Raw genomic sequence first — 27,668 nt, forward strand, 5'->3', positions numbered from 1 at the left:
GCCTATTTTTGATTACTCTTAACAATTACCTTTTAAATATGTTTACAGCCTAAGAGTGGTAAAAAGCTTTTCTTGCAATACTTGCGTACTGTGAAACAGAATAATGGATGCAGTATTTCTGAAGTGTGAAAATGTTTCTATACTAGTTGCTCTGATACAGATACATATATCATGTCCTCACAAAATAAGAAGTTTGAAAAAGAAAGTTATAACGAAAGCTGGGGCAGGCTAGAACAAAGGCAATGGGGCAATGCTCCAACAAAAAGAAAGGGTAGACTTTAAACACATAAGACACTTAATCCATCCTTTATCAATTATTCCAACAGAATCTACTTAAACATGGAGAAGATAGGGTAGTGCAGGTGGATTACTAAAGTATAAAATGTACATTTATTATCCAGGGAAGCAGCAATAACAGAATGACAGAAAAGTAAGGCTGGAAGCACTCTCATGAAGTCCATTCCCCTGCCCCAGGGCAAGATCAACTATACATAAACCATTCCTGACAGATATTTGTCTAACTTGTTCTTAAAACCTTCAGTGACAGAGACTTTGCAACCTCCCTAGGCAATCGGCTGCAGTTCTTAACTATCCTTACCATTAGAAAGATTTTCCTAACGTCTAACCTAAATCTCCCCACCACAGTAAGCTCGTCTGTTTCTTTTTGCTCTATCCCCAGCAGAACTGGAAAACAGTTTTTATTACCTTCCTCCTTACATGAAATTTCCATATCCATTTAAATGGTTATCACATCTTCCCTCACTCTTCCATTCTCTGAACGAATAATGGCCAACTGAGGCATACGCAATCTGCTGGAACAATTTATCTGGTCTCCCATGTAATCCCTTCAAGGAGCCTCCCTATTCTGGAACTATAATCCCCAGGCCAGAGACATCTCCACCTAAAACACTACAGTTAAGTGAAACAAGCTTAAGAAAGGGGGAGCTTAAAGGGGAATGGAGTCAAACCAAGTGGCAGGCTCTCACATTGCCTTGTGCAAAGAAAGGTCCCGCGTAAACCAGAAGAACTCACTGCAGCAGGGAAAGGTGGGGAAAGACACCCCTGAGGAGGGCCAAGCAGGAGGAGAAGGGTTAAGTCTAGAGAAGAGGGGAAAAGGCTCTCAGACAAGCCTGGAGCTGAGTTGCTGTGAGTTGGTCTGGAAGTGGGAGAAGTCTAGAAACAAGGGAAGGTGAAGGCACTGAAAAGTAGGAAGATTACCAGAAGGGCAGGGGATCTGGAAGAGAAGTGAGGCCCAAAAAGGGATAGCTGGAGAAGTCTCAGTACAGAGAGTGGGGATTTGAGCACTGGAGTGAAACACAGAGAGGTTAGGGAAGCATGAAACCCAGGACAGGAAACACGAGAGAAGTCCTGAATGTCAGGGGTACACAGAGCAGAGGCGAGGGGATCCCCTCAAGCCACGTTCCTCTGACCAAGAGGAAATCCTAACAGACAAACACAGTTTCTCTGCCGAATTAGGGCCTGGTGAAGTAATAACCAAGCTGAAGAGCCCTTCTTGAGAGTAACTGTCTCTTTGGATATGGTCGAAGGTCAAGCTTGGGCGACAATAACCTTGAGATAAGGCTGCAAGGGATTATTCAAAGATTTGAGGGTAGAATCACTTCCATGAGGACATGTATGAGGGAAAAGATACAGAGCTATGGAACAGGATCAGAAGGTGATAAAGTCAGTGCTCGACAGAAGGGCAGGGGCCCACTGCACAGAGCAACCTCATACTGTTTATTCCAGTTTCCATAGTGCCTGAGATAATGATTCTTCCAGCAGGACTGAGGGTCACAGGGCAGGAATGCCTAAGAGTCAGCTCAGGTCCGTCAGAGCTCGTGCTGAGACAGAACTAATAGAATCTTGATGGACCTAAGATGACCCCATAAAGTCAGGATGCTTCATACATTGATTCCTAATCCACCCTATAATATTCCCCCTTATCCTTCGATCATTCTGGATGTCCCTGTGCCACACATTCCCCAGTGATGGAAAGCTGATTTCAGAATTGCTCTGCTCTGATAAACCAGCACTCAAAACATGCACTGGTGAAGAAAGTGGCTAATTTTTTTCAATGGACCTTGGCTGCCCCGATCCCCACCACCTAGTACTGCCACAACATCAAGCCAGACCAAGGCAGACAGTGTTACACTTCACGTCAGCTATAAAGTGTGCAAACAAAGTGGTCCCTCTGGCCACCAGGCCAACGCGGGCCCTTCGCTGCACTGCTTATTACGGCCACCTCTTGCCGTGTAGCTCAGTGCGTCAGACGTGCCTTGGCACCAAACCCCTCTGCTTCGTGGGAACCTAGGAAAAAACATCTTCAGAAAGTTCGGGAATTACTGCTCGACTCTGAAAAAGACCATTTTTGCAATTCTCAAGGGCCATGTTGTCTAGACCTCTGGCCTTCTTTTTCCTTTTCGCTGGATGCTTCCAACAGGCCCGAAGAGTGCTGCTCCGAGCAGAAACAGCACACCAGCCACACAAATGCTAAGTAGAGTGGAAAAATTATTTTGCATGTCTTACACACAGACTCCTGTCCATATATTCCAGCATAATGTTTATGACGTGGTATTGTTGATTCATAGCCATTTTCTGGTCTCCTGCAACTGCCCATCTGTTTTCTGCAGACCTGCTGTCTCACCAGTTATTCTACATTTTGATTTGCACAGCTGATTATTCCTGCCCAACCACAATGGAGAACTTGTCCTTAATGAACTGCATCGTATTTATTTTAGATCAGTTCTCCAATATACCGCATTAATTTTGAATTCTAATCCTGTGCTCAGAGAGTTTACATCCTCTCCCTAGTCGGTGTCATCTGGAAATTTTGCATGCAGATTCTATCATCTAAGTCGTTAATTAAAATATTGAATATTTTCAGGCAATCCTGGGCAAAATCATACTTGACATATCCTTCCAGTTTGACTATGAATCACTAGTAATTATTCTAAGAACAGCTTTTTCAGCCAACTGCATACCCACCTTGGAGCCCGTATTGCCACCTTGTTTATGAAAGAGAGAAAAGCCTTCCAAAATGAAGATACATTTTTTTTTTTTCTACTCAGAGGGAAGTTAGGCTCAACTGACAAGATACATTCTGGAAAAAAATCATGCAAATTCATTTATTGCATTATTTCCCACAGGCTATTTGTTTAAAACCAAAACAAACACACACACACAGTTAATTATTTTATTCTGATATTTTTTTCCCCAAGACCTTAAGCTAAGCTATCTACTCCAAAGGGATGCAGGAAAGCTTGCACGTAGGTGCAGTGTTTGCTCTTTCACAGATTTTTTGAACCTAGACTGTCCTCCAAATGCTCTCCGGCGTAACTGCTAATTGCTCAGATATTGCTTCAGCTATTTTACCCTATGCTGAAGAGATAATTTAATAAGCTGCAGGTTGTTTTAAAATACCTATCTTATCTAATTAGCTTATAATCAGTCCTGCTCCTGTTCTGTTTAGAATTCCTACCTGTCTCAAAGTAGTATTCCTTTCCTTGCTGCCTGATTGCGCCTGATTGCCTTTTTGGCAAAGAAGGATGCAAAAAGAAGTCATTAACTACTGGGTCCTCCCTGCACACATCAGATCATGGGTATTGCCTTTCCCTCTCAGTAAATAGTCCAGAAACTCAGTCTTCCTCTTATTCCTGGTGAGAACATAGCACATTTCCTTATTACCATGTCCTTTACTAGCTGTGCTTTGTTTCATGCTTTGGCCTATCCAGTTTGGCCCTTGCATTCTTCTACTGTTCTTGTATATTCATCTTGATTATGTGTCTAGTTTCCACTTTATGAGTCCTTCTCATTTTTTTGTTCATGCAATTTTGTCTCTTATTGGGATACACTTTCATATTGGGATACCTTTTATTTGTGCTTTTAAAACCCTTTATTATGACAAGAAAAAGTTAGTTCCTTTAGAAATCGTAAGCCGTCCTGAATTTCTTAGGTTTGTTTCCCAAGAAATCTTACCTGTTGGTTCTATTAGGTTAATTAAGTCTACTTTCTTGCATACCATTGCTTGTATTCTGAAGTTCTCTTTTTTCCTCTTCTGAAGAACGAGCTCACTTGCCTGTGATTGCTATCACTCAAATTGTCTTTTACTATCATAGGCTCAACCATCTCTTTCCTAATCAAGCCTCGGAGCACATCCTTCCCATTGCCTTTTCTACATTCTGTAATCCTGAATCTATTACACTTGCATCATCTACAGAAATTAGTATTTAGCCAGTAAAGTTAAAAGGGTTTTACCATGTGCTGTTGTCTGGTAATACATGATAAACACAGCATATGTCTTGGAGCAAGAGCCATCTACAAAAAATGGCAACTTTGGCATCTGTACCAGTAACATCAGCGTATCGATGTGATCAAAGCGTCTCCTAGCCATACCTACAAGCTTTCCAAGGTCACAGCTATTAGTCAGGTAGAAAGAAGTATTTTGAAATACTCCAAAGGTGGCTTCACAGAGGCAACATCCTCCAAGGCTTGTTTTAACAGCACTATGTTCAGCTGTAAATTGAAAATGATTACCCCAATCGTTCCAATAGCTGCAATCACTTAGCATTGCTAGATTCAGTGTTGACACTGCACTGCTTTCAGATATCAGAGCTTTTTCTGTACAAATTAGCTCACTTCTGCATACGGTCATGCCGCCTCTGCTACTAGCCACTACTTTTTTCTTCTACAGCTAACCCAGCATGCCAACAAAAGGAGGAACACAGCAAGGATCACAGGAGAAACTATATGCACCTACCATTACATGTTACTGCAACTCTTAAATTGGCGTAACATGCTCCCATGAGTTTCTGTAAGAAGTAACATAACTACCCACTTTTACTGCTGAATGTGTTATATAAATCTACCAAGGAAAAAGAATGACCTCAAAAAAAAAAAAAAAAGAAAAAAAAATGGATATCAAGTTGATTCAAGTTGGGAAGTCCTTGCCTTCTTATCATCTAAAAGCAATGGCAATTCAACCTGTTTGCTTTACAAGTCCCCTGCCCATTTCTTTTACATGTCTCCTGAATGTACGGTGCAACTTGCCTGAAAGTTTGATAATTCTTTAGTACAGCTAAACATTTAATAAACATTTAATAAACATTTTCAAATGTTTATTAACTTATTTACCTGAGGGCAACGCCAAAAGAATAAAAGAACTCCTTATGAGAGAGAGCACAACCCTCATACTGTCAGTGTCCAGAATGGGTAGGAATCTGCTGGGTTGTCACCACAATTTGATTGTTGTCCCAGGCCTCCAGGGACACGGGTTTCATTTTTCTGAAATTTCTGCAGCCCTCTTTGCCATTCCCCTCCACCCAGCAGCAGTTGCGAGGTCAGCGACTCTCTGACGCCCCGCTGCCTGAGCAGTCTGATCCGAGTGCCAAGAATCCCGACCCTCTGGGAGCAAAGGGAGAGCTGAGGCTGTGGCAGAAGAGGGTAAAGTTGGAAAGAAAATAATGTAATATTACAAAGGTGCTGAAGGTAACAGAGTTTTCAGCAGAGGGGAGAGCCACAGAAGGAGGGAACAGATACCCAAAGAGGAAGACTTCCAGTGGAGAGGCAGGAGGAGGAGAAGGGCTAGCAGAGAGTGGTGAGGAGGACTCTGTGAGGGTGGATCTGCTGTGAGATAGGGCAAAGGGGGAGCCTGCCCTTGGGGACACAAATAGTTTTGTTGTTCCCTCTTGGGAAGACCTTCTAGAACAGCAAGGAGCCCGAAGGAAAGCAGCTTGAGACAGAAAATGATCATCCCATACATACAACCCCCAATCCAGCAAACTTCTAAAGGCAAAAAGTCTCCATCAGAAAAATAAATGCCTCACTCATTGGCTACTTTCACTGTGGTACTAACCCATTATCTAGACCCTCTAAACCAAGAGAACCATACGGCTGATTTTCTATCCATTTCTTACAGGGTCTCAGCTGGCCAGCAGGTGTGGAAACACGGTGACAGCATTTTCTGACCCCCATTTCCTTTCTCCCACCTCTTGGATTAGACACAAGGCACCCAGTGAATTCCAGTGGAGTTCACACCAGAGGGAGCTTTCCTCAGGGAAGCCCACCACCTTCGTATCCTCGCTCTTACTACACTATTTTCAACACGTCTACGGGGAAATATATTGGAATCAGTTGCAAGAGTGTTCAGTTAAACCCTTTGGTTTTGCCACATCAAGTACTGCTGCAACTGGACCAGGTGGGGAGGAAGGGAGGGAGTCCAAGCAGAAGTTATCTGGCAAGTCCTGCACAGAGGTGTGCTCTGCTCGAAGGGAGAAAGCTCAACGCTACCGTGTTTCTGAGAAGCCTCCCGACATAAACAATGTCCATCCTGCGTCCTCGCCAAACTCCCATGTTAAATATAAGAGCAACTTAATCGACTATATTTCATACAATGCAAATAGGCCCAGCCGACCCAGGAGGCCACTCGTTGTTAAGCTGTTGATGAGTACTTTAATGAGGAAAGCTTCGATATGCCTTCCCCAAGGCTTATAACCATCCATTTCAGGGGGCAGGAAACACAAGATACTACTCTCTATTAACACAAGTGTTGAACTGTTTCTCAAGTGAAATGTTTTAAAACATTATTTAAACTGGAAGTACTATGAGATGCTACACAAATTATTTTTGAAACTCTAGTAAGCTGTCCCAAAATAATTAGCAGGATTAGAAGAGAAGTCCTTACCTGTGAAAGCATTTGTGGCCTGAAAACCAGCTTCCTGCATACTGCTCTCCCAGCGAAGCTTGTGATTCCAACCTTAACCTGTCCTTACTGGAGACAACTGCTGAGCTTGAAGCTGTCAAGTCACTTCCATCTTAGCTCGTCAGAGTCCATGTCTCGTCCCATTCCCGGCTTTGGCACCATCCAATTCCCACCTGATCCCAGGTCTTTCAATCTGTAGGCACGGGGGATCTGCAGTGAAGCCAAGCAGCAAGCGTTGGACAGTCCCATCAACCAGCCAGCCAGAGAATCTGGGCCATGATGAATGCAGAAATGAAGAAGTTCGCCCGGCAAGACTTTATTTCCCTTTCACAATGAAGTTCTAATCCTCTGTTCATCCAGCACCATTTTTTCAGGTCCCAGCCAACGGTGATGTTCAATTGTCTCTCCTCTCTTGTGTTTGTCTCCCCTCAGGCACGCTCACTGAGAAATTAAAAAAGAAGAGATTATGTTTCCTGATGACCTGTAGCAACATTAAAATTAACAGACTCCAGGGAACAAAAACCCAAAACACATTATCAGGGATTGATTGTACACATTAAAGGAGATCTTCAGAAGGCAAATATTGCGATTTTGCTGAGATGCAAAGTGTGACCACACAGCTCTTTGAAGTGCAAAGAGGAACAGTGCTAGGGTGTCATATGCATCTCTGAGAACATGATGTGATTTACATTTCAAAAGCCATATTTAGCAGAGATGGGGGCAGCAATACAATAACAAAATTGCAGTTAAAAGGGAAAAGGAAAAATACTCAAGGCTCTCAAGTCTAGTCTATTCAAAAACCACAGTGAGATTATTAGCATTTCACATAGCTGCTTCCCTTCTTTTCTGGAGCAGGGAAAGGGAGCGCTGGATGCTGACACCGTACATGCCATTCTGTCTTCTGAGGTTAAAAACGTCTGAGGTTTATACGTCTGTTCTGTTGATTGTATAAAATCTCAATCGTAAGCAGATGACACCACTCAGATTCGGTAATGTTCAAAATACCCACAGGCTATGCAAGGGAAAGGTGGCAAGTTGCTCCTGACACTACTTCTCCATAGGAGCACGGCTATCTGCAGCTCCTTGAAAAGCAGAGCTGCTACATAGCCAGCTTCTAGAAAACTAGGATACATTTACAGGGCGAAGGAGAGCAGCAGACAGGTATATATTTAGTGAGAAGATTATTTTAGGAGAAGAGGGATGATTTTGCTCACAGAAGGAAAAGAGGACTTGGGAGAAGAATCCTCTCACTGCCCAGCCATCCTCCTCTGTGGCAGCACTTGGCTCACCTAATTCAGTAGCACGGGCAGGTCAAAGCTACATCAGTGATGATATTACAGCCTACTGATGGATTTAAATAAAAAAGGATCTGTTCTCAGGTGTGCTGCTGCAGTCAGGTGAGCTTTACACTTGATGAGCGCTGCTTTCTTCAGAACATACGGAACGAAAGCTGGTTGCTACGTTGAGTTTTCCATTCTAATAATGTTGCGACCAGTTTTATGATTTTGGGAAACCAGTATTTCTGAAAACCACAAGTTTGTCTCAAGAAAATAGCACGGGACTAACTAATTAGTCAATTGTATTAGAGTCCAGTAACTTGCACTCAACTCATGTAAGGTTACAGATCACATTCAAGACAATTTTCCCACTTCTTACCCCAAATATAACAGGCAAATTAAAGGAAACACTACAAAGACTTCACCTGTAATATTTCCTATCAAAAAAACTGAATAACATTTTAGAGAGTGCTAAAAATGCTACCATTACTCAATTTCAGCCCTTCAAAGCGCTCTGTACAACTAAGAATGATTTAATATGAGCTCATTTTATCCTAAAGTGCATAGTACCGAACACGTATAATATACAAAAACCATAGCACAAATTCCTCTTGCCTCTTCACAGTGTGCTAACTATTCTATAATGACTACAGATTGATGCTGCACTCGTTTCCCAAGCTTTTTCTCTAGAGGTCTGACTTTCTTTTTTTATTTATAAGAATAGCTCCGTATTTGCATTCACATTTCCAGCCATACAGCTTTTGGTTTATAAATCCACAATTTCAGTGCATTCTATTTTCAGCATTTTGATGTCTCTCCCCATCCTAAAGATTCTCAAGAAACGCACACCAATACCTTAGCAACCAGGGAAAATCTCTCATTGCTACTAAATAATTGTATCTTTGTATTAGATATACCATACTTCTGATTCCGAAGAGAATAAAATACATCCGCTTGCCTGAAAATTAACTTTTTGTTAGAAGAAAAATTATTTTCCATGCCTTCAAAGTCTCTGTTAAACTTGTTAGGAAGCCAGCAGTGGTGCAGAAATTCTACAATGCTGGCACGTTCAGCAACTGCTGCTTTTGGAGACAGAAAGCCTGCAATTTTAACATTACAGGACACAGAAACTCTTCCCGAGTTCATTCAGACCTTGAAATTTGAAAGGTACTGCACTGAAGCATCACGTTTAAGCCCTCCCTTAAGGCCCCAAATGAAAAAAAGAGGCTGATATCTGATGATTGCCCTAAATGAGCATTTTCTGTTGCTGCAGAAGCACTCTTCTCCCTTGGCAGACAATGAACTGTGCTCCAGAGACACTGCTCTGGCAGGACATGAGTAAGGGGGAAGCCTGTGCAGTGCTCAGAGCATCCTCTGCCTTTCCACAACTCAAAACCCAGCTGGGCTCCGAAAAACTGCTTCACACTACAGCTAACTGGTTGATTTAATGAGTGTTTTCAACAGGTAGACCTTTCGCCAGCCGGTCAGTCACAATTGCACAACAATGTCAGTCAAGTCTCTTAAATTTCCAGTATTCCCAAGAGGAAGAAGACAAAGCACAGCAGCTGATACCACAGCACATCGGGAAAATGGCAAATTCCACTTTTAACAGCATGTAAGGATATGGCTACTCTAATATGACTGCTCTACTGCACTCTATGGTACTCTTTTTTTTTTTCCCATTCAAGTGGAACTGATGTTTAAGCAGAGGTTTGTGCTTGTTTCCTAGCAGACTGGCACGTTTGCATGCACAGGACGGACACGATACAGCATGGCTCGGCCAACCTCAGCGAAGCCTTGATCCTTGATTGCAGGGTGGTGCAGAAACGTTAAACAAACCTGCTCACAGGAACAGAGCCTGAAAATACTTTTCTGGAAAGGAGAGAGGAAAGTTAGCAGTGCTGACAGCACTACAACAGTGTGCAGTCTTCAGTGCAACTACTATGGTCTTCACAACCTGCGGAGACCCCAAGGGGTACACGTCCCATTAAACTGATCAGATGGCAAAGAGAAAATCCAGAACACAAAGACTAGATATTTTCTCTTTGCTCCATCTGTTACCTCCTTCCCAATTGCAACAAGAACTCTGCTTCTGCTTTCAGTCACCCACTGCAGTATTACATGAGTCTCTGAAGGAAACCAAGCAAAATGTTGTGTTTTATAAATATGTGGCTGTTCTAGAAAGATTTTCAGCTACTATGCACTTACATGATTGAATGCCTGAGAAAAATCAAACCCTTTTCTTTTCATCCTCTCTACTTTTCTCAGATATGGTCCTGGGAAAGACGCCACCACCTAAACCTCGCACAAATTGCAAACAAAATATTTTGACTATTTAACACACACTGTGAGTTATAGGTTCTCATGGTATGTTTAGCTAGCCAACCTGTTATTGCTCTTTTCTAAATATTTGAAGATTCAGTATTAAAGGGCAATTTTAAAAAAGAATCTGAGAGAGAAAAGCAGCAGCCAGGGAGTGTCATTAAATCCTCCAGTGATATCTACACTTTATGAAGTGTTGTACAATCATTAGTTAGGACCAAGCCTCAAGGAACTTGCATGGGAAGAAGCAGAAAAATAGCATTTTTTCCAGGACTGGTATCTCCATAACATCTTGAACAACTCAAAGACATTGACCAAAATGTATACACTGTAGCTTGTTTTTTGTTTTTTGTTCCCATTTCCTTTCCCTATACACAGCCCATTTCTCTGGCCACGTGCTGTTGGTTCCCACACGCAGCAAGAACTCGCTGAATGCGTTGTCAGAAGGACTACAGCCATGAGAAGCATCTCCAGCGGTTGGCTATGGCACAGGACACCCTAAAGGACAGCTGTGGCTTAATTTAACTTCAGCAAGGGAGGATTCATGGCTCAAGCTTTTAGCTTTCAGGTTAAGGAAGAGTAAAAGGGCAGCGAGACTGAATCCTGCAGTGCTGCTCCCAGCACGGGTGTTCAACACCCGCAGGGCTGGCAGCAGGGCCCCAGCTCAACAGCAGAGCCCAGCGTGCCTCCAGACCCCAGGAGAAAAGCAGGATGCCTGGAGCCAGGACAAGCTCTGAACCATCCGGATGCTTCTACACTTTGCTGAAGTAACAAGGCCTGCACCTCCTACATTTTAAGACAGCATCGACTTGGAGAGAGATTTAAGAAGTTTCTGGCTGGAAAAAAAAAAAAAAAAAAAAAAAATCCAACATTCTGTATTTACAAAACAGTGTTTGTAAGAAAAAAAAATCTTTTAAAGTTTGCTAAAGCAGTTTAAAATGAAGCCTGTGTGCACACACATAGGTCACCTCTCCATCCCCTGTTGGGTTTTGCTTCTTATGGAGACTTCTAAACTAGATATTAATATTTACCAGTTATACCTACTCTTTCTTAGATGGTAAGGTCTGTCTGTGTTTTACTGTGAGATCTTCATTTATTTTATTTACTTCTATCTATAATTTGTCTTCCCTCCAAGATAACATTGCACTACTGCTAAGTGAATCCTGGTTCTTGGGAAATCCTGTGCTTCATAACTCAAAGACCACTTAGAAAATTCAAGGCGACTTTCACAGGAGAACATACACAAATCAAACTGAAAACCAGATGTTTAAAATATGTTTATCTAATCACATCTTTCTCACACACACATATACATCATTTGTTTTCACTTTCTATCTTCAATATTTGTACAGCTTCCTCGTGACATTTTAAACAGCTGCTGTATTTCACTTTTTTAGTGAACTGCAGTGACTGACAAAATTAGTTTCAATGTTATGTCATACATATTTCTATTCCTACAGATTCTTTCAGATATGCTTCAGCTTGTTCAGGAACAGTGTCCAAGTTTTTTCCTTCCTTTTTGTTACAGAACTCCCTGACTTGCAGCAAACGCGAGGACGATCAAAGCAAGTTGTGGTCCTTCTGCATTAGCTGAAGCAGGAAATGGGTCTTGAGAAGAGGGCACGTTGCCAACACGAAGCATCTTTTTTTCTAGCCTGTTAGAAAATGTTCTAGAAAGCAAGATGTATCCCCAATGTCAATGCCAACACACTGCAAAAAAAACACTACAGGCAAGGTCCAGTTTAAAAGAAAAAGTAAATAAATGTTTCAGCAAAGACATTTCTCCTCCTCCAACTCCTCCTCTTGTTTGGTTACTTCTTTCTGGAACGAAGCAATGATATAAAATCAGTCTGTTTAGTAGCTTCATGCCAAAGCAAATAGCCTCTGGTAATCAGATAGCAAGGAGCATTTCACTTGGACAAATCCTATAAATAACTGATAACACAAAGGAGCATGCCACATTTCCTTCCATTAATCTTGTTAACTGAAATAATTAATTAGAGTCCTCTATTTTCTATCTCTATGAACAAACTAAGAAGCCATGCATTTTCCCATAGCTCTGCTGACAGAATGCAGTAAAACCCCAGTGGAAAAGTTTACTAAAATCTCCATGACAGGCTATTGGGTTTGGATGAGATAATTATTGGGAGAAATTGTACAAGCTGTGTTATGCAGGGCAAATGAGAAGATTGCGTTGTTTATTTTTGGACCTTAATAAAACTATAATTACCAGAAGTTGTCAAGAGAAATCATTAATCATGCTGCTCTATGAACCTCAACAGTTAGAGAAAAACCTGAGCTCTGAATTTTATTTGCCAAAATAATGAAGAGGTAGTAAGAGCAGAATCCAGCCCCAATTAATCTTTTTCCAAAGCAACGTGGCATTGGGTTTGAATTTGCAGAAGGCTGGTAAAAGTATAAATTACACTGAGCAGCCTGGACAAAAGACAATTTTTTGCCTTGTGTCCCTGTGACTTGTATCAGAAAGGAGCAGTTGCCAGAAACCTGGAGGACGGTGCACACCTCAAGTCTTCTGAGCACCCAACACCCAACCGCACCCCAGTTTTTGCAGTCACACCTACTGAGTACCCAGGTACACAGTGGCAGCAGGATAAGGATGTCACCTGTTTAACTCTGCTGTGCCGTGCAGGATGTGCAAGCACAGAGCAAATGCCTCAGGAGAGCATGGTGTTTTTTCCTGCAGCAGACCATACCTGTCAGCCCATGCCAACTGTGCCCAGTCCTCAGAGACCTGGGGGCACCATTCCTCTCTCCATCGACAGCACCTTTGGGGAGAGGGGGCTGCACCCCTTGGGAAAAAGGTACACAGCCAAAACACCTCCCAGTACATTAACATACACATAAACACATAAAGATCCATATACGTGTACCAATTTTGTGCAAAAAAAAGCAGACTGCAGGAATCTAGGCCAAGCTGCACTTAAGTTTTTGAAGGCAGAAACATCTGTACTCTGATTGCTCTGGAAGGAAAATGCAGAAGACAGCATCTCCCACATGGAAATGTCAAGCAGTGTATGGACACAGAATGGTGCAGCCCTCCCTTGAGACATGGCTGGGGACTGTGGAAACTGCTACCCATGGGAAGCTGAAAATTCAGAGCTTAATAGGAGAAGTCATCAGAAACTATTCCAGCTTCTGTCAAAACTCTTAGTATGAATGAAAAAGCACATTTTGGCAAATGCAGAAGACAGCGCTGAAACCCTGCTAACTGCACTGGAAAATAAACTGATGCTGAAGAGACTCAAGGAGCAAGGAAGCTGCTGGAGAATAAAACTACGGCCCTTACAGCACTTGGATCTGCTGTGTGCTCTGCTGGGGAGCGAGGGTACTCTGACACCTCAGGGAGATATCGCATGCTGGGCACTTGGACCACGACCAAAGAAAATCCTCTTCTGCTAAAGAACAAAACATGAAGTTTACAATTTAATTAGCACAGACTGTCATCATATTAATTGAAGAAGCACCGATAAGAGTTTTGTAACTCTCTGGAAGGCTGTTTCAGTCAGTGCTATCTAAGTCCTTCTGGTGGGACCAGGAGTGCAAGGGACATAGGAGAAAGGCCCACTACGACTTCACACACACTGCTACACACAGCCAGCTCTAGTTTCCCACAAATGAAACCATGCCACAAGAATTCATCTGGTTTATTTACAGTGTCTTAGCAGCCCAGATGCATAAAGAAGCTATCCAGAGAGGGCAAGCCCAGTTTAAAGAAAGCAGGGACAGGCACTGGGCACACAGAGCGCTCCCAGCTGTAGGCCTCTTCTAACAAAAGGAAGCTTTTGTGCCTCAGACGGCCTATGTAGATCATGTACCGCACAGATCAATCCGTTTTACCTTCAGTACCATAGAAATTAAATGAACAAACAAGAAAGTGTGACAATGTCCAGAAAGGATACTTGTTTTATGAAATATCTGAAGCTTCCCCTGCAGAACTCCACCACATGTTAGAAAACTGGAAACTCCTGCAGCCTGCTGCTCCATATTCTACCAGTTTTGATTTTCACACTAAGCTAAAGCAATCTGCATATGGCAATAGAGATTCAGACTCCTGTTTGCCCCTGTTAAGACCAGGTCTCCCTTTTGCCCCATACCTGGGAAAACCAGCGAGGTTAACCCATATGATCACCATCGCACTACAACCGAGCTCCAAACCCAGTGCAACAGCCCTGAGACCCAAACCAGTAATGTGGTTTCCAGACACTTTGCTTTCCTGGGCATCTACTTGAATTTTATCCCCTGAATGACTCGAGGTAACAACCAGATTAATGTGGAGTCTGTATAAACAAGTCATATCCAGGCAGAAGTTTCACACAAGTCCGTGGTGCTTTTGCCCATGCCAGGCCGCACCAATTCATCTATACGACACTCCTGCACTCCTTCAGCACATAAACACGTTTCCTTCTAAACCCCATGCTCAGTGGGGCTTAAGCAGTTGCCTCAGTAGTTCTCAGTTACAGCAATACAACTTTACTCCAACTTTCAGCCTGGAAGTAAGAAAAGGAAGAAAATAATGGTTCAGTGTCTCTCTTATTTTTTTTTTTTTTGACTTGGGAGATTTGCCTTTGTTTTTTCGGAGGTGTTACCTGATCTTTCTAGGCTCTGATGCCACTAGTAAAGTGGCTGCAACTTCTACCTGTGGATTTAAGGAGCTACAAAATGCTTAGGTAACAGGGGTGATTACTAATAAAATAGATCACAGAGAAGAAGCTAAAGCAGCATTTTGATTAATTTGATTTTGCACTTGAGTGAACAGATCATTCCGCAAGCCCCAAACAATCCCATTAGTGTTGTAAAATCACCCCAAAGAAACTCTTTTTACTAACTAATAGGCCAGCATTTTTTTTATTTCCAGCAATACTAACAAGACAGTCTCCTTTAAGACTGTCCTTCTTTAAAAAATCTGTTGGAAAACAACCCATAAAATAACACAAAATGCAAGCGGAGAACACAGTTGGGAAGCAGTATCCTCCGGTGATCAACTAAATCTCATTTTCCAGAGAACAACACGGATTCAGTTCAAATCCCTCATTACTTAACAAACAAAAGCAAAGAGGTTATTTTTTTTCTTGTCCTTGAAGGACAGCTTCTTACATAAACAAACAGCATAAAGGCATGGGAACTAACGTTGTTATCAGTTAAATCTGAATAATTCCTCTAGTCAAGAAGTTCTCGTTTAGTACTGCCATAAGAAGGTAAACAGCACTTCAAATCTCTTGCTTCAGCTGTAATTCAGAAATCATCTTTTTTTTTTTTTTAACCAATATTTTCATTAACAAATGTATTTTAATATACCTTTGTCATATTTTAAAACCCTTCTTGCTATGCTCATGTGCCATTATTTGGATGCAGCTGAAGTGCTGTAACTGTATGCAACTAAAGCAGCTTGTTAGCAATGCAACACCGAGAGCACCTCCATTAACTAATTAATTGAAAGCAAAATACACTCTAAGGTTTTTGACAAAACAGCTCAAAAACTGGGATTTGCATTAAGGACAGGCTTTTTTGTTTCTCTCAGGCAAACATCCCATTCACCTGTTCTCATCTGGCACTACCCACCCCTTTAGGGAAATCTGACCTCTCAGGCCTTGTTTCCCATTGTCCATTCAGGCACCTGAACACAATGGTTACTTTCAAATACCCTTAAGATTATGTGTGTGGTCCTTCAAGCCTACCTGCCACTCTTCTCCCACCCCAACCCTGTGCCAATAGACACAGATCCCTATAGGAAGGGCCAACACCTATGTAGTTTATAGATAATTATGAAGTGTTATTAAACATTCACAGTTACAACCAGAAATGCTGCAATCTTGCTTCAGAAGAAAACTATGATCTCTGCAGATGAACACCACCGCCTTCCTCAGCCACGGAGTTACAGCTTTGCATTTTCCAGAGGCGAACTTATCATCAGTCTTGCCATAAAAGCAAAGAATACCTTTTTTCTTCTTTTTAAACAGGTGGAAAACATAATGAAAGTCTGACTTTGTGCCTTTGATAATTCAGCTTCCAGGATTGTGGAATGCTTTCAAATAGGGGCATCTGCCTCCTGAATCACAGCCCTATAGCTGAGAAAAAGCAGTGAACTTATTAATAAAGCATAATAAAGAGCCAAGCATTTGGGCTGGAAAGATGCAAGGAAGAGAAGAGACTGTTTTCCTCTCAAAATATTCAAGAGACAGCAAAGCTCATCCAAATAAACTGCAGTTTTCTGCTGAGGAGGCAGCTGGAGCCAATAACGCTGATGATTCTTATTCCACTATATCCCACAGCAAGACACACACCTATTTAAAGAAAACAGAAGGGAAAGCAGGAGAAATCCCACCTGTATTAAACTACACCACATAGCTAAAGCTCTTGACAGCGCAACCCATTCCCATGCCCAAGGAACAGGCAGATGGGTGTATGTATGTTCTTTCTGCTAACAGCATTGGCAGAAAAGGGCTTCATATCAACACTTCAAATACTAAAGAGAGAAAACAGGACAAAAATAAAACAAGAAACGCTAGGATCTCAGAAGAGTTAAATATCTAGAATTTTGGATCAACAGTCTGAGCATCTTATATAACACAGTTCATCATATGTCACCCAGTCAGTCAGGCATCAAGAGCAGAAACTGGGTTAACTGCAAAATTTCTAAGAAACCAGCTGGAACCGTGATTTTAAAGCACTTCAGAATGCGCCAAATGCTTGGGTGCACTGTTCAAAATTAATTACCATCGAATTAAATATCTGCACTTCACATTCTTTACAAACACAAAATCTTTGGGGGTTGAACACTGATCCTGCAAACAACAACGACCACTTTCTGTAAAGGTATGCAGCACTTTCCACCGCTGATGCAAGGTAACACCCATGTGTAAGAAAACTTTTCTGAGGTAGGATGGTGGTCCCAGATCCCACAAGCAAAGCCAAATCTTTATACAGGCATCCCCTGCTCGGTCAGCCTGTGCAGGCTTGATTTAATTTTTCCATCTGCAGCCCAAAGTCACCACTGTCTTGCCCTTCTCTCCTGCCTCATCTTCCAGAATGGGACAAATAGTAATGCCACGTTATGGTCACTGAGAGGATGATATCCAACTGAATTGTGCACAGCTGTCTTCCTGTAACAAAATGAGAGAACTACTCATTCTTTTCAGTGTCCCGTCCCCCCACCCTCCTTTTACTTTTTCTTGAAGGACTAAGTTGTGAGCCACAAGCAGGACCAACCCTGATTTACCTAGGCATTTTTCTGACTTTGCTCACCCCTTCTGGCTTAACACTCATGCTCTTGGCTCTGTTAGTGTTTTTCTTCATTTTTAAATAACATGCAAGAAAAACTAACTGAAGTAGCATACAAAATCTGTTCCCTAGCAAAAACAAAAACAAACAAACAAACCCTAGCATGTTAATTCACTACACATTTTGGAATTTGTGATAGGTCACTTTCAAGCACGTACATCTTCACAATTTTAAAACTTAATTACCAACAAAATGTCAAAGGTTTTGCTCCTGTTAAATCACGTTATACATCAAAACAGAACCATTTTATAATTCAGACTTTGTGGCAAGACTGAAGCTCTAAACTTATTTTACATACAGGAGCTCAAAAAAAGCCCTAGGCCTTTTTATTATTTATTAAAAACACACGGAACAGACGAGGAAAAACATCCAATATGCATTTGCAGACAGAACTATGTGGATTTTTAACAAATAACCAAATCAAATTTACCTTGTGGCCATAAGCAAACATCAAAAATGCCAGCTCAGAGGGCTATTTTCTTTCAGTAACACTATCACTTTGGGAAACTATTAAAATAGCACAAACTTAAAAGCAGCACTGGCAAAAACTGAATGCAGTTCAGCTCCAGCTTCCAACTAGATGCCTTTTTTGCACACATATGCTCTGCCTTCCATTACTCAGCTGCATAATATAAACCACCAAACTGCACTTACAACAAATCTGATCTGACAATGCCAAGTTTTAATTGAAACACATGAAGGCAGTTGGGCAATGCACGAGCATTTTATAGGGAAGCCAGAAGAGCTCACAGCTGGATGAAGCCTCCACCCCTGTAAGGGAGAAAGGGATCGAGTTTCTTCACTTTATTTTAATCGTTCCTTCAAAAAAATAGACGAATCTGCTAAATCAAAAAAGCAAATAACACCATACATACCTTCACAGTCTGAAAAAAATCTTTCTTTTCAAAGCGTATAAACAGTCTGATATGTGGTGACTTCAGGAAAAGAAAAAGTGATTTTCTAACTGTTAGTGAATAAAACTCCATACCTTCTCCCAGTTCCCAGAGGAGCCTTCTTACAACCTCTTCATGTTATAGTAACATTCAATGACCTATCAGCATTGTAAGAGCTATACAAAGCATCTCTGAAAATTGTTTGGGTATTTGTGTATGCACTTGTGCCTGTGCATCTTTATATAAAGCCCTGCACACACATTGTGCCTGCAATATATGCTCTTTTAAAGCACCTCATGGCATTAATGCAGATATTTTTCTGCTTCAAGACAAAACTAATTTACACTAAAAAAAATTAACCTCAAAATAACACAATTCAGTACTTTTGCAGGTAGTTCTGCCAAGATTAATAATTCAATTTAACCATGAAAATGAATGGAAAGGAGGCAAAGGAGGATAACTAACAAAAAATATCAAGAAGCAAACATGCTGCACACAAACTAAAATACATTAGCGGTAGCTCAGATTTAACTTCCAGAAGTCAGACTTTGTCATTCCACTTAGATGGATGAAAAATGCACAACTTCACTTTTCATCCCCTGCCCCCGGAGAAAGCACACACCTCAGAATTCAGGGTGCCCTTCAGACACAGCACAAAGGACATCTGCCTATTTTTGGTTTTGGAAAGGCAAAAGGCTGGTCTGAGACAGAGGCTGCTCGATCTTCTTCCCATACTGGTTCTCAACTCTTCAGACAAGCTTGTCAGCAAAGCTCTACCACTTACAAAAGTCGTCCTGCCCATGCTCAACTATGTTAAGATTATGGATGCCAAAAAAAAAAAAAAAAGTCTTGGTCCTCAACTACCAGCCAAATGAATTTATTTCTGCAACCGCGTGAGTAACAGCAATAGTAAGCTTCCAGTTCTGTTTCCTTACTGAAACTTTTAACTTCAAAACCCACCATCTACAAAGTGCACCAGGATACACCTTTAGCAAAAGGGCCCATATTATGTCAGTAAAATGCAAAACGTTACTCCTGGACCCAGCTCTTCTTCTTGGGAATGCTGAGGATGTCAGGCAAATGCCCTCCATTCACATCATTAAAACAAACAAAGCCATTGCCGTGAAATCATTCACTGTGCAGAAACTTTATAAACCCTCCTATTATCTTTTATAGCTTAATTTGGGAACTGAGAATCTCCGGAGTGCTTTGCAGCACATTAATAAAATACACTTTGCTTTATAAAGTCTATCATTATTACTGTACTGCCTGCATCAGCTCATTGGAGTCAAGTTCATTTTCTTCCCCAAAAAAATCTTTATGCCAAGACTTGCTTTCTTCACTCAGCGATAAAGGCAGATAAAGGTGGTTCTTGGGGTCTCTTTCACAGGATTGCTGTTACTTCCTTTCCCTTCCAACACTTTAAAAGCCCATTACTAGTAACACTGCTGAAAAATTCACCTCAGCTCCAAGGCCTCAAGCCTCTGAGCCACTCAGATACACACTTCTTCATGCTCTTTCAGCGAGGATCACCTTGGTGTGCCATCTTGGTGGCTTTGGCTCTTTCCTACCCTGGTCTTCTCTGAAACCACTGAGCATTGACTGTGCTCCTATTTTTCTCACCAAAATCAGGGGCCTCAGAAGTTTGAAGAGTGCTACTGGAAATTAAGTGAATGACACAGTAATTTTCAGCCTGCCAAACAACAGAACATTTCGTCTCATGAATGAGCTTTTAAACAAACTCCGATGTTTCATATCCTACTCTGGCTACTTAAATACTCTACAGCTTGCACCAATCTTTATCCCATATCTAAATCTGAACACGATTTGGAGTCGGTTATTTGAAGACAGACACATACAGGCAGTGGAAGCCACGCTGATACCAGCAGCTTTCACCAGCACCGCAGCATCCCTCAGGCTGCGATCCTTCCCTTCTTCTCTAATGAAATCTCTGCACCAACGAATGCATTAACCACATCCATAACCGGATGGCTTATTTTAGTCCCTGAGGCTCTGCTTTGCCTGAAAGATAGGGGTCAGCTTCTCCGGAGCTGGCAGAGCTAGCAGCACCAGCAAGGCCTTCCCCAGTAACAACCCACAACCTCTGGTGAGGTGAGAAACGCAGGTGAGAATTGGTCCCTCACTGAGCTCTACACAGCTCATGCCTGGCAGATCCCATTGGGGTACCACTGGAGGAGACATGGTGTTTCTGAAACCCACCCCTGAGATGTCCACCCAGACATGAAGCACAACCCACAATATGATGCCTGATACCTGGACAAACCCCGACATGACAGCCACGACACATACACTGCTGCATCTTACCCCATGAGGGGTAAAAAGAGAGACTGTGAGCACATGCAGGTTTGCTGCGCCACTACAGGCAAATAACAATTTCTTTTTTAAATGGTGAAAAACATTACGTAAACTTAGGTTTATTCATAAAACCAATTTGAACAGAATTAACTTAATTAGTTCTTTAAAAAAAGGCAAATAAATGATTGCTAAAGTATGGCTATGTAGATTAATACTGTCCATTAAATCTCCAGATTTCTAACTCATTTAAAAATCTATAAAATGTAACTAGAAAACCTCAAAAAAATTCTTCTAGAGGTACATAGCTGCAGAGAGTTTTATCCTTTATCCCTTCACAGATCCTTGCATACACAAAATAATACAGTCAATTGATTTCATAATATTAAGAAACCATTTTTCACTTTTCAAAAATGCTACTAAAAACAATATACAAAAAATCAAGAAATATAAACAAAATGTAAAATGTTATCTTCCCTTTCAAACTGGAAACCATAGATAGGCTCTGATACCCTCAAATAACAGTCATATAAGCCTTCTGCTGACAAAAGCATGATTAAATGTTTCATTCCCAGATTATACTCTTGAAGACACAGTACAGAGAACATCACTAAGATTTTCAAATCAAGTTCCTAAAAAAGATTGTGTTGTCCCTGGTCACTTTGGGGACATGCATTAAGCTAATCTAACTGACAGGTTTTGCAGCAGAATTCAGGGCAACCCCAGTCCCACTGTTCCCAGAGTCCAGCAGCCCAGAAGCTCAGACTTGCTCATATTCACTTTTTCTCACAAGTACTCCACAACACAGCATTTTACAGATTTTTCTCCTCACATCCAAGTATAAAAATGCCTTCAGAAATGATATATGAACGTCTGATAGTGCTTTTCCTCTTTGTACTCGACATATGGCCTCAATCCTGTTTAACAACTTCAGACCCTGCTCTGACAGGAGAACCATGCATCTCCTTAGGGGCTTCCTCATTACATCAGTTCGATGTGGGTAAGCTAGGCGAGACAAGAAACGTTTTACTAGTATATATTAATAGCACTGGAAAGTTAAGGAGCAAAAACCAAATTCCCGACAAATAGCTAAATAAGCGAGGACTGTAGGCTTCTAAAGAGAAGTTCACCAGAGTATTTCTTTTTCACAAATGCAAAATATGCTTTTTATTAATCCTGTTATTGGAAACTGCGCAGCCATTTCCACTAAAACAAAACACATTGGAACGCAGACAGTCAGCATGGAGAACTTCAGACCCAAAGTTAAAGATATGTCAAGTGATAAGCAGCTGAAAACAGTCATACAATAGCAAATATTTACTAAAAAGCAGTAGCTAGATTACACACATTTGTTTTATAGTTTATACATGTGTATCATGCACGCATGTTCACTTCCCACTTTTGAAAGCATGGTGTTTAGCACGGCTTCCATGGAAAACAACTGCAAGAAATACTTCCACTAACACATAAAATTTTCATTACTTACAAATAAATTAGCTCTAAGAATATGACTCTAAACTCTTAGACAGTAAGGTAGGTGTTTACCAAGACGTTGTTCTTCCATGTACACATGCATCCATCCAAACATTTGGAGAGAGTATACTAGATATTTAAAGTTAAACCTGATGCATTTCTTTGTATGTATAAAATATGTATTTGTAAGCCTCAAATCTCTGAGTGTATTTCTGTCAGTTGGACAACCAAGAAGATGGGGAGAACTCCAAATCTCAGAGAAGAAGGCTTCCCGACAGATTTTTCCCACAAGAAACAACATACAAGGAACAACACTAACACATGTCTTATAAGATTAAATAAATGAACTTTTAAAATCAATTAATATGGTGGGAAGGTAGTTCTTTGCTCCCTGACTAACAACTTGGGTGAAGCTTTTAAACACCTTTAGCAACATTCTCAGAGGACTTTGAGTAGCCATCATCAAGATGGTCATGGCTACCAACCATTTCACAGATACTGCATCTTCCACCATCACAATACAAGAGCAGGAAAAAACACATCATTGGGAGCTTCTGTCTGCTTGTGGGTAGAGGCAGACATATGTGTTGTAATGTTCCTATGGCATCAGGATGACAACAAAATTACTGCAGACACCACTAATATGTGACAATTAATTAAAAAAAAAAAAAAAAGTTAATGTGTTATATTCAGGAAACTGGAGGAAAAGGGGATTCTCATGTCAAAAGAAAGGACAAATACTTTTCTTTCTTCTCGACCTTGTCTGACGTGAGATGTCAGACACAGCAAGACCTACTATGGCAGACAGAACATCACCTGAGGACTAGGGGTGTCTGCGTGGCTGATGAGAACCAGTCACCCACAGGGATGGCCAGCCTTGTGACAAGCAACCCACCCCAGCCACACTGGGGGAAGCAATCTGCTGGGAAGGTAGTGCCAGCAGGACATGAACTAGAAGCAGAAGTACTTCTTACAGCCCTGTGATTTACCAGACACAGGAGTTGGGAGGAAGTTGAAATGCAAAGTTGCTTTGCCAGCCTTCTTTGCTCCTAACCCAAGGCCAAAAATAAACTTCAGCACATAGAAAAAAAAAAAGCCTCTCTAACTTAGTACACATATTTTTAACAAACTGATTGATCAGGCTTTTAGAGACCAAACTAAGCACTTCTTAGCAAAAGTAAGTGGGGAATAAAAAATAAAAAATAAATTAAAAAAAAAAAGAATTTTAAACAAATAATTTTATCAACCAGTAAAGTCATAACCAAGGTTGCAATAGCAGAGTCTATTAAAAGGTTTAAATGATGCTACTACCTAAATATGACTTGTGAATTACACCCTTGTTGTTTTAAACTAAATGTCCTATGGACAGTTTTCAGGTTAGTGCTTAAGCTCCCAACATTAAGTCAAATGCAGTTAACAGAGCAAGTTTCTTCATGTTAAGGAAGATGAAAATATATTTCTTACAGGAGGTACAGCCTCTGGCTATCTCCAAATTATAGCAAAACTACAAATAACAACTTAAAACAAAATGTACTAGCGTGTATGTTACTAAAGATCCAGTAGAGACCATGTGAAAATGCCTAAAGGAAAAATGCTTAACTAAAAATACTTGCTGAGGTGAAGCAAGCAATCCTCTCTCCACATGTAAAACTACCTTCTGACAGCTCTCAAGAAGTATGAGAGTTAAGAAATTGAACTCAGCTTTGAAGCGTACAATCTTTGGGTTTGTTGAAAGGTGTTTAGATAAATTATCAAGGAATGGCTTGGGTTGGAAAGAACCTTTTAAGGTCACTCAGTTCCAACCCCCCTGCCATGGGCAGGGACACCTCCCACCAGACCAGGTTGCCCAAAGCCCCATCCAGCCTGGCCTTGAACACCTCAAGGGATGGGGCATCCACAGCTTCTCTGGGCAGCCTGTGCCAGTGCCTCATCACCCTCTGAGAAAAGAATTTCCTCCTAACATCTCATCTAAGTCTGCCCTCTTTTAGTTTAAAACCATTCCTGTGTTCTATCACTATCTGCCCGTAAATTACGGAAGAATGAGAAACAGAGAAGAAGGTAAGGCAAGAAGGGAGAGAAAGGACCACGCCTCAATGCTTTGTAACAGGCAACTGCTAAAATACTACCAAGGAAAATGCCTTTCAACAAGGCACTACAGAACAATCCCCAGTATGAGCTACTTCCCCAAAGAGCAGTGAGAAGCTGAAATAACTGTAACGAGGAATACTTTCTAACCTCATCTGCTGATAATGCTTCTGAGACAGTCTGCTGTCTCTGCATAGCAAGGAGAAATTAAATCTGTCTATTAAAAACAAACAAAAAACCAACAATTCTCATTAAAATACAAAACAACCAACCTAGAAAGCAACAGTCTCTTGTTTCTTATTCTGAGCTGAGAAACTAGTCTTTCATTGAGAAAGCAAGGATAATACAATAGGACTTTCTCTCCGCCCCCCTAGCAGTAGCTTTTTTCTCTTGAAAGATGTCATGCAGCCAGGGCCTCCTCTCAGCTCTAGGTCCTCCCTAGCACTCTGTGTGAAATGGTTTGCTCCTTTTACTCATCTTAATGGTCTCGCAGAGGTCTCTCTTCAGGTCTGGTCCAGGTATCTGTTGGACAATTTTGGAAAGAATAGCTCCTTCCCTGAGCGCGTTACAATTACATCAGTTGTTCAACCCCAGCTGGGCGTGACATTGCCCTCTTTCCTTCTTAAAAGTGCTAAGGATTAATGCTTCCCCGAGCTCGGAGCTTGTCTCTCACAAGTAGCATTGACTCCAGAAGTCCTACAGGCAGAAGTCCTGCCTCTCCAGGACAAACAGGCTGCATTACTTGCTGTTTGCCCCAAGGCGTGTTTAAGTGGAGAGTTTAGAAACAAGCTGCAAAGGAAACAAGCTGCTTCAGTGCTCCAGTCTTGCTGAATGTGTTGGGCTACATTTCTTGACAACCTTGCTTAGACACAGTATCAGAGCTGATAGATCTTCCTTTGTCCAAGCCAGGAAGCAATGGAGACAGCATAGCCACTTTGGTTTTAAAATTCCTTTTATGAGTCACCAAGTAACATGAATTAAAAACAAGAAGGTAAGTTGCCCAGTTGCTTTGAAACTAAATACAAGAAAGGCTTTTGTTTTTCAAAATTCAGTTACTTGAAGGGGGATGACAGGAACACGTCATCTATTTAGGATTAACACTTTTAATACTGTGTGTCAAAGAGCAATTATATACTGTCAAAGGAAACGTAAATCAGCACAGAAAGGTTATCAGACTGAAGGAGTGTTTACTAGTACATTACTAATTGTTTTTATGAAAACTGTGAACAATTAATTTCTACTAACAAACTCACTCTGATTTAACTTAGCAATACTGTCTAAAGAAATGAGTAAGTATGAAAAAAATAAACACATTTTATTTTAATAAAGATATGAAGTACATGAGAACCATACCGACTTTTTCAAATACAAGTTTGGTTTTGGGTTTATTTTTTAACCTCACAATGGATTTCAAGTGCTCTGTGTTTCAGTGAAATTCTGCTCTCATTCAATGGGAATTTTGCTAATAACTTCACTCTGACCAGAATTTTACCTGGGGGACCCATGTTCATTTCACAATTTTATAAGTAAACCAAAGAGCGTTATGCCTTATACAATGACAGAAGAGCTCAAAGAAATCAGCAGATCTTTGATTTTATCCATTTTTTCAAGCTTCACTTGGAAAAAAAAAAAAAAAAAAAAAGAATGCATGTGTACCTAAATGCATTAAAACTTAGGGTAGCCATTGTGTATATTCATTTCAATTTCAGACAAAGATCAGGAAAAACTCCTTAGCTTTATTTTCACATAATCTAATGGAAATCTTTCTGAAAAGTTTGGCCAAATTTCATCTGACCATAATAAAGGTTTGCACAACTACATTACTCCAAACTCTTACTGCAAATTATGATTTCATATTCACTATGGAAACAGACTTTCAGTTCACTTGAGAAATAACTAAGTCATAAGGATTTAACTCCCCGTGCTATTCATTAAAAATAATTATTCAGTACAGAAAGGCTTGGTGCTGAGTGAGTGAACGGTCAGGCTGAAGTATTCCCTTTAGCTGGAGAAGAGACATATCAGACACACTAAAGATGTGTTTCCTCTCACAGCCCCCTTTATTGCTCATTTGGAAAGACTGTCTCTATAATAAGATGAGACTTCAGACACCCATTTAGTTCCCCATTCCTATATTGGCTTTTCCAATAGGAGTGCTGATTACAAGTAGACAATAATGATTTTGTAATGTGAACATCTGTGCAACAGAAAACAGACTGAGATCAAATTAATGGCATGTATGTCACCATTAAGCAGGTATCAAATAGTAAAGATTTTCTTAGCTGCCATTAAACCAAATTCCTACCAAAGATATAGCCATGGAAACATTGAAAGCATTTAAAAATCCATGAGTGAGAGGCTCTTCCATGCCCTTTTAAGTAAAGAAAAACATTTTTAAAAGAAATAATCAAACTTTTCTTGTGCAAAGCTCTAACTGAAGTCTAAAGATATAGGACTCAATATTTTCTAAGTTATTGGTCTCACTGCAACAATAACTCAGCCATACTGCCCACTAGTAGCAATTAATTAATTTTAACAATGAACACTACGAGTTGTTCCTCTGTTTAAAATCTTAGCCAGTGCCCTAAACAGTGCAGCTTTTCTTATTCCCATTTTTAAATGTTTGAAAATCCAAGTGAACAAAATGGTCTTCAATGTTGGAGAAAATCCCAACACATAAAAATTCACTTAAGTGTTCTATTAAACAAAACAACCAAATCTATGTGGCAGAGGAAATGTCAGTTTTTAACAAGCTACCGAATACCTATCTACTTTCCAGCAGCAGAAATATAATTTATCTCTAATAGCATGGATACAGAAAGTTTTCCCCATCACTAAACTCTGAATCAGACATTCACTGAGGATTAAAAAGCAAACATTGGAAAAAATTAATATGATGGGCTGAAAAATCTCTTTTCAGTTCTAAGAGTGCAGAAGATTTTTCCCTTTCTCCTAGTGAAGAGAAGGGTTATGTTAAAAAGTTTGAAATTATATTCTACTCTTTAATAGTTGAATGTGAGACTACAACATACAATAGAAAGCTGAGGAAAAAATTCAAGCATGATACAAGCCCATAGTACCAACCTCACTTCCTGCTAACTATACCACAAGTGATAAATGTAAAACCAGCAAAATTTTTCCATCTATCTTTTACCAAAAAAAAAAAAAAAAAAAAAGATTACCTGAAAAAAATGGTACAAAAAATAGTTCCAACTGCTGTTGTAAAAAGAGATCAAAGACAGCTTGTAATGGAGGAACATCAAAAACTGCTGGCTTGTAAGTAAGGAAGTTGACAAGAAATCATCGTAT

At 40.7% G+C, this 27,668-nt stretch overlaps 1 protein-coding gene across 1 annotated transcript in view; it reads right to left on the reverse strand.

Annotated features, from left to right (window-relative positions):
• The window catches only part of LDLRAD4 (low density lipoprotein receptor class A domain containing 4), a 234,962-nt gene that overhangs the window by 167,078 nt on the left and 40,216 nt on the right, over positions 1 to 27,668 (reverse strand). The window contains exon 2 of the mRNA XM_032181924.1: positions 6,680 to 7,138. Within this exon, the coding sequence (XP_032037815.1) occupies positions 6,680 to 6,719 (40 nt within the window). The 5' untranslated portion in view covers positions 6,720 to 7,138. The remainder of the gene's footprint in view (positions 1 to 6,679; positions 7,139 to 27,668) is intronic.

This window comes from Aythya fuligula, chromosome 2 (assembly GCF_009819795.1).
Source record: "Aythya fuligula isolate bAytFul2 chromosome 2, bAytFul2.pri, whole genome shotgun sequence".
Lineage (NCBI taxonomy): Eukaryota > Metazoa > Chordata > Aves > Anseriformes > Anatidae > Aythya > Aythya fuligula.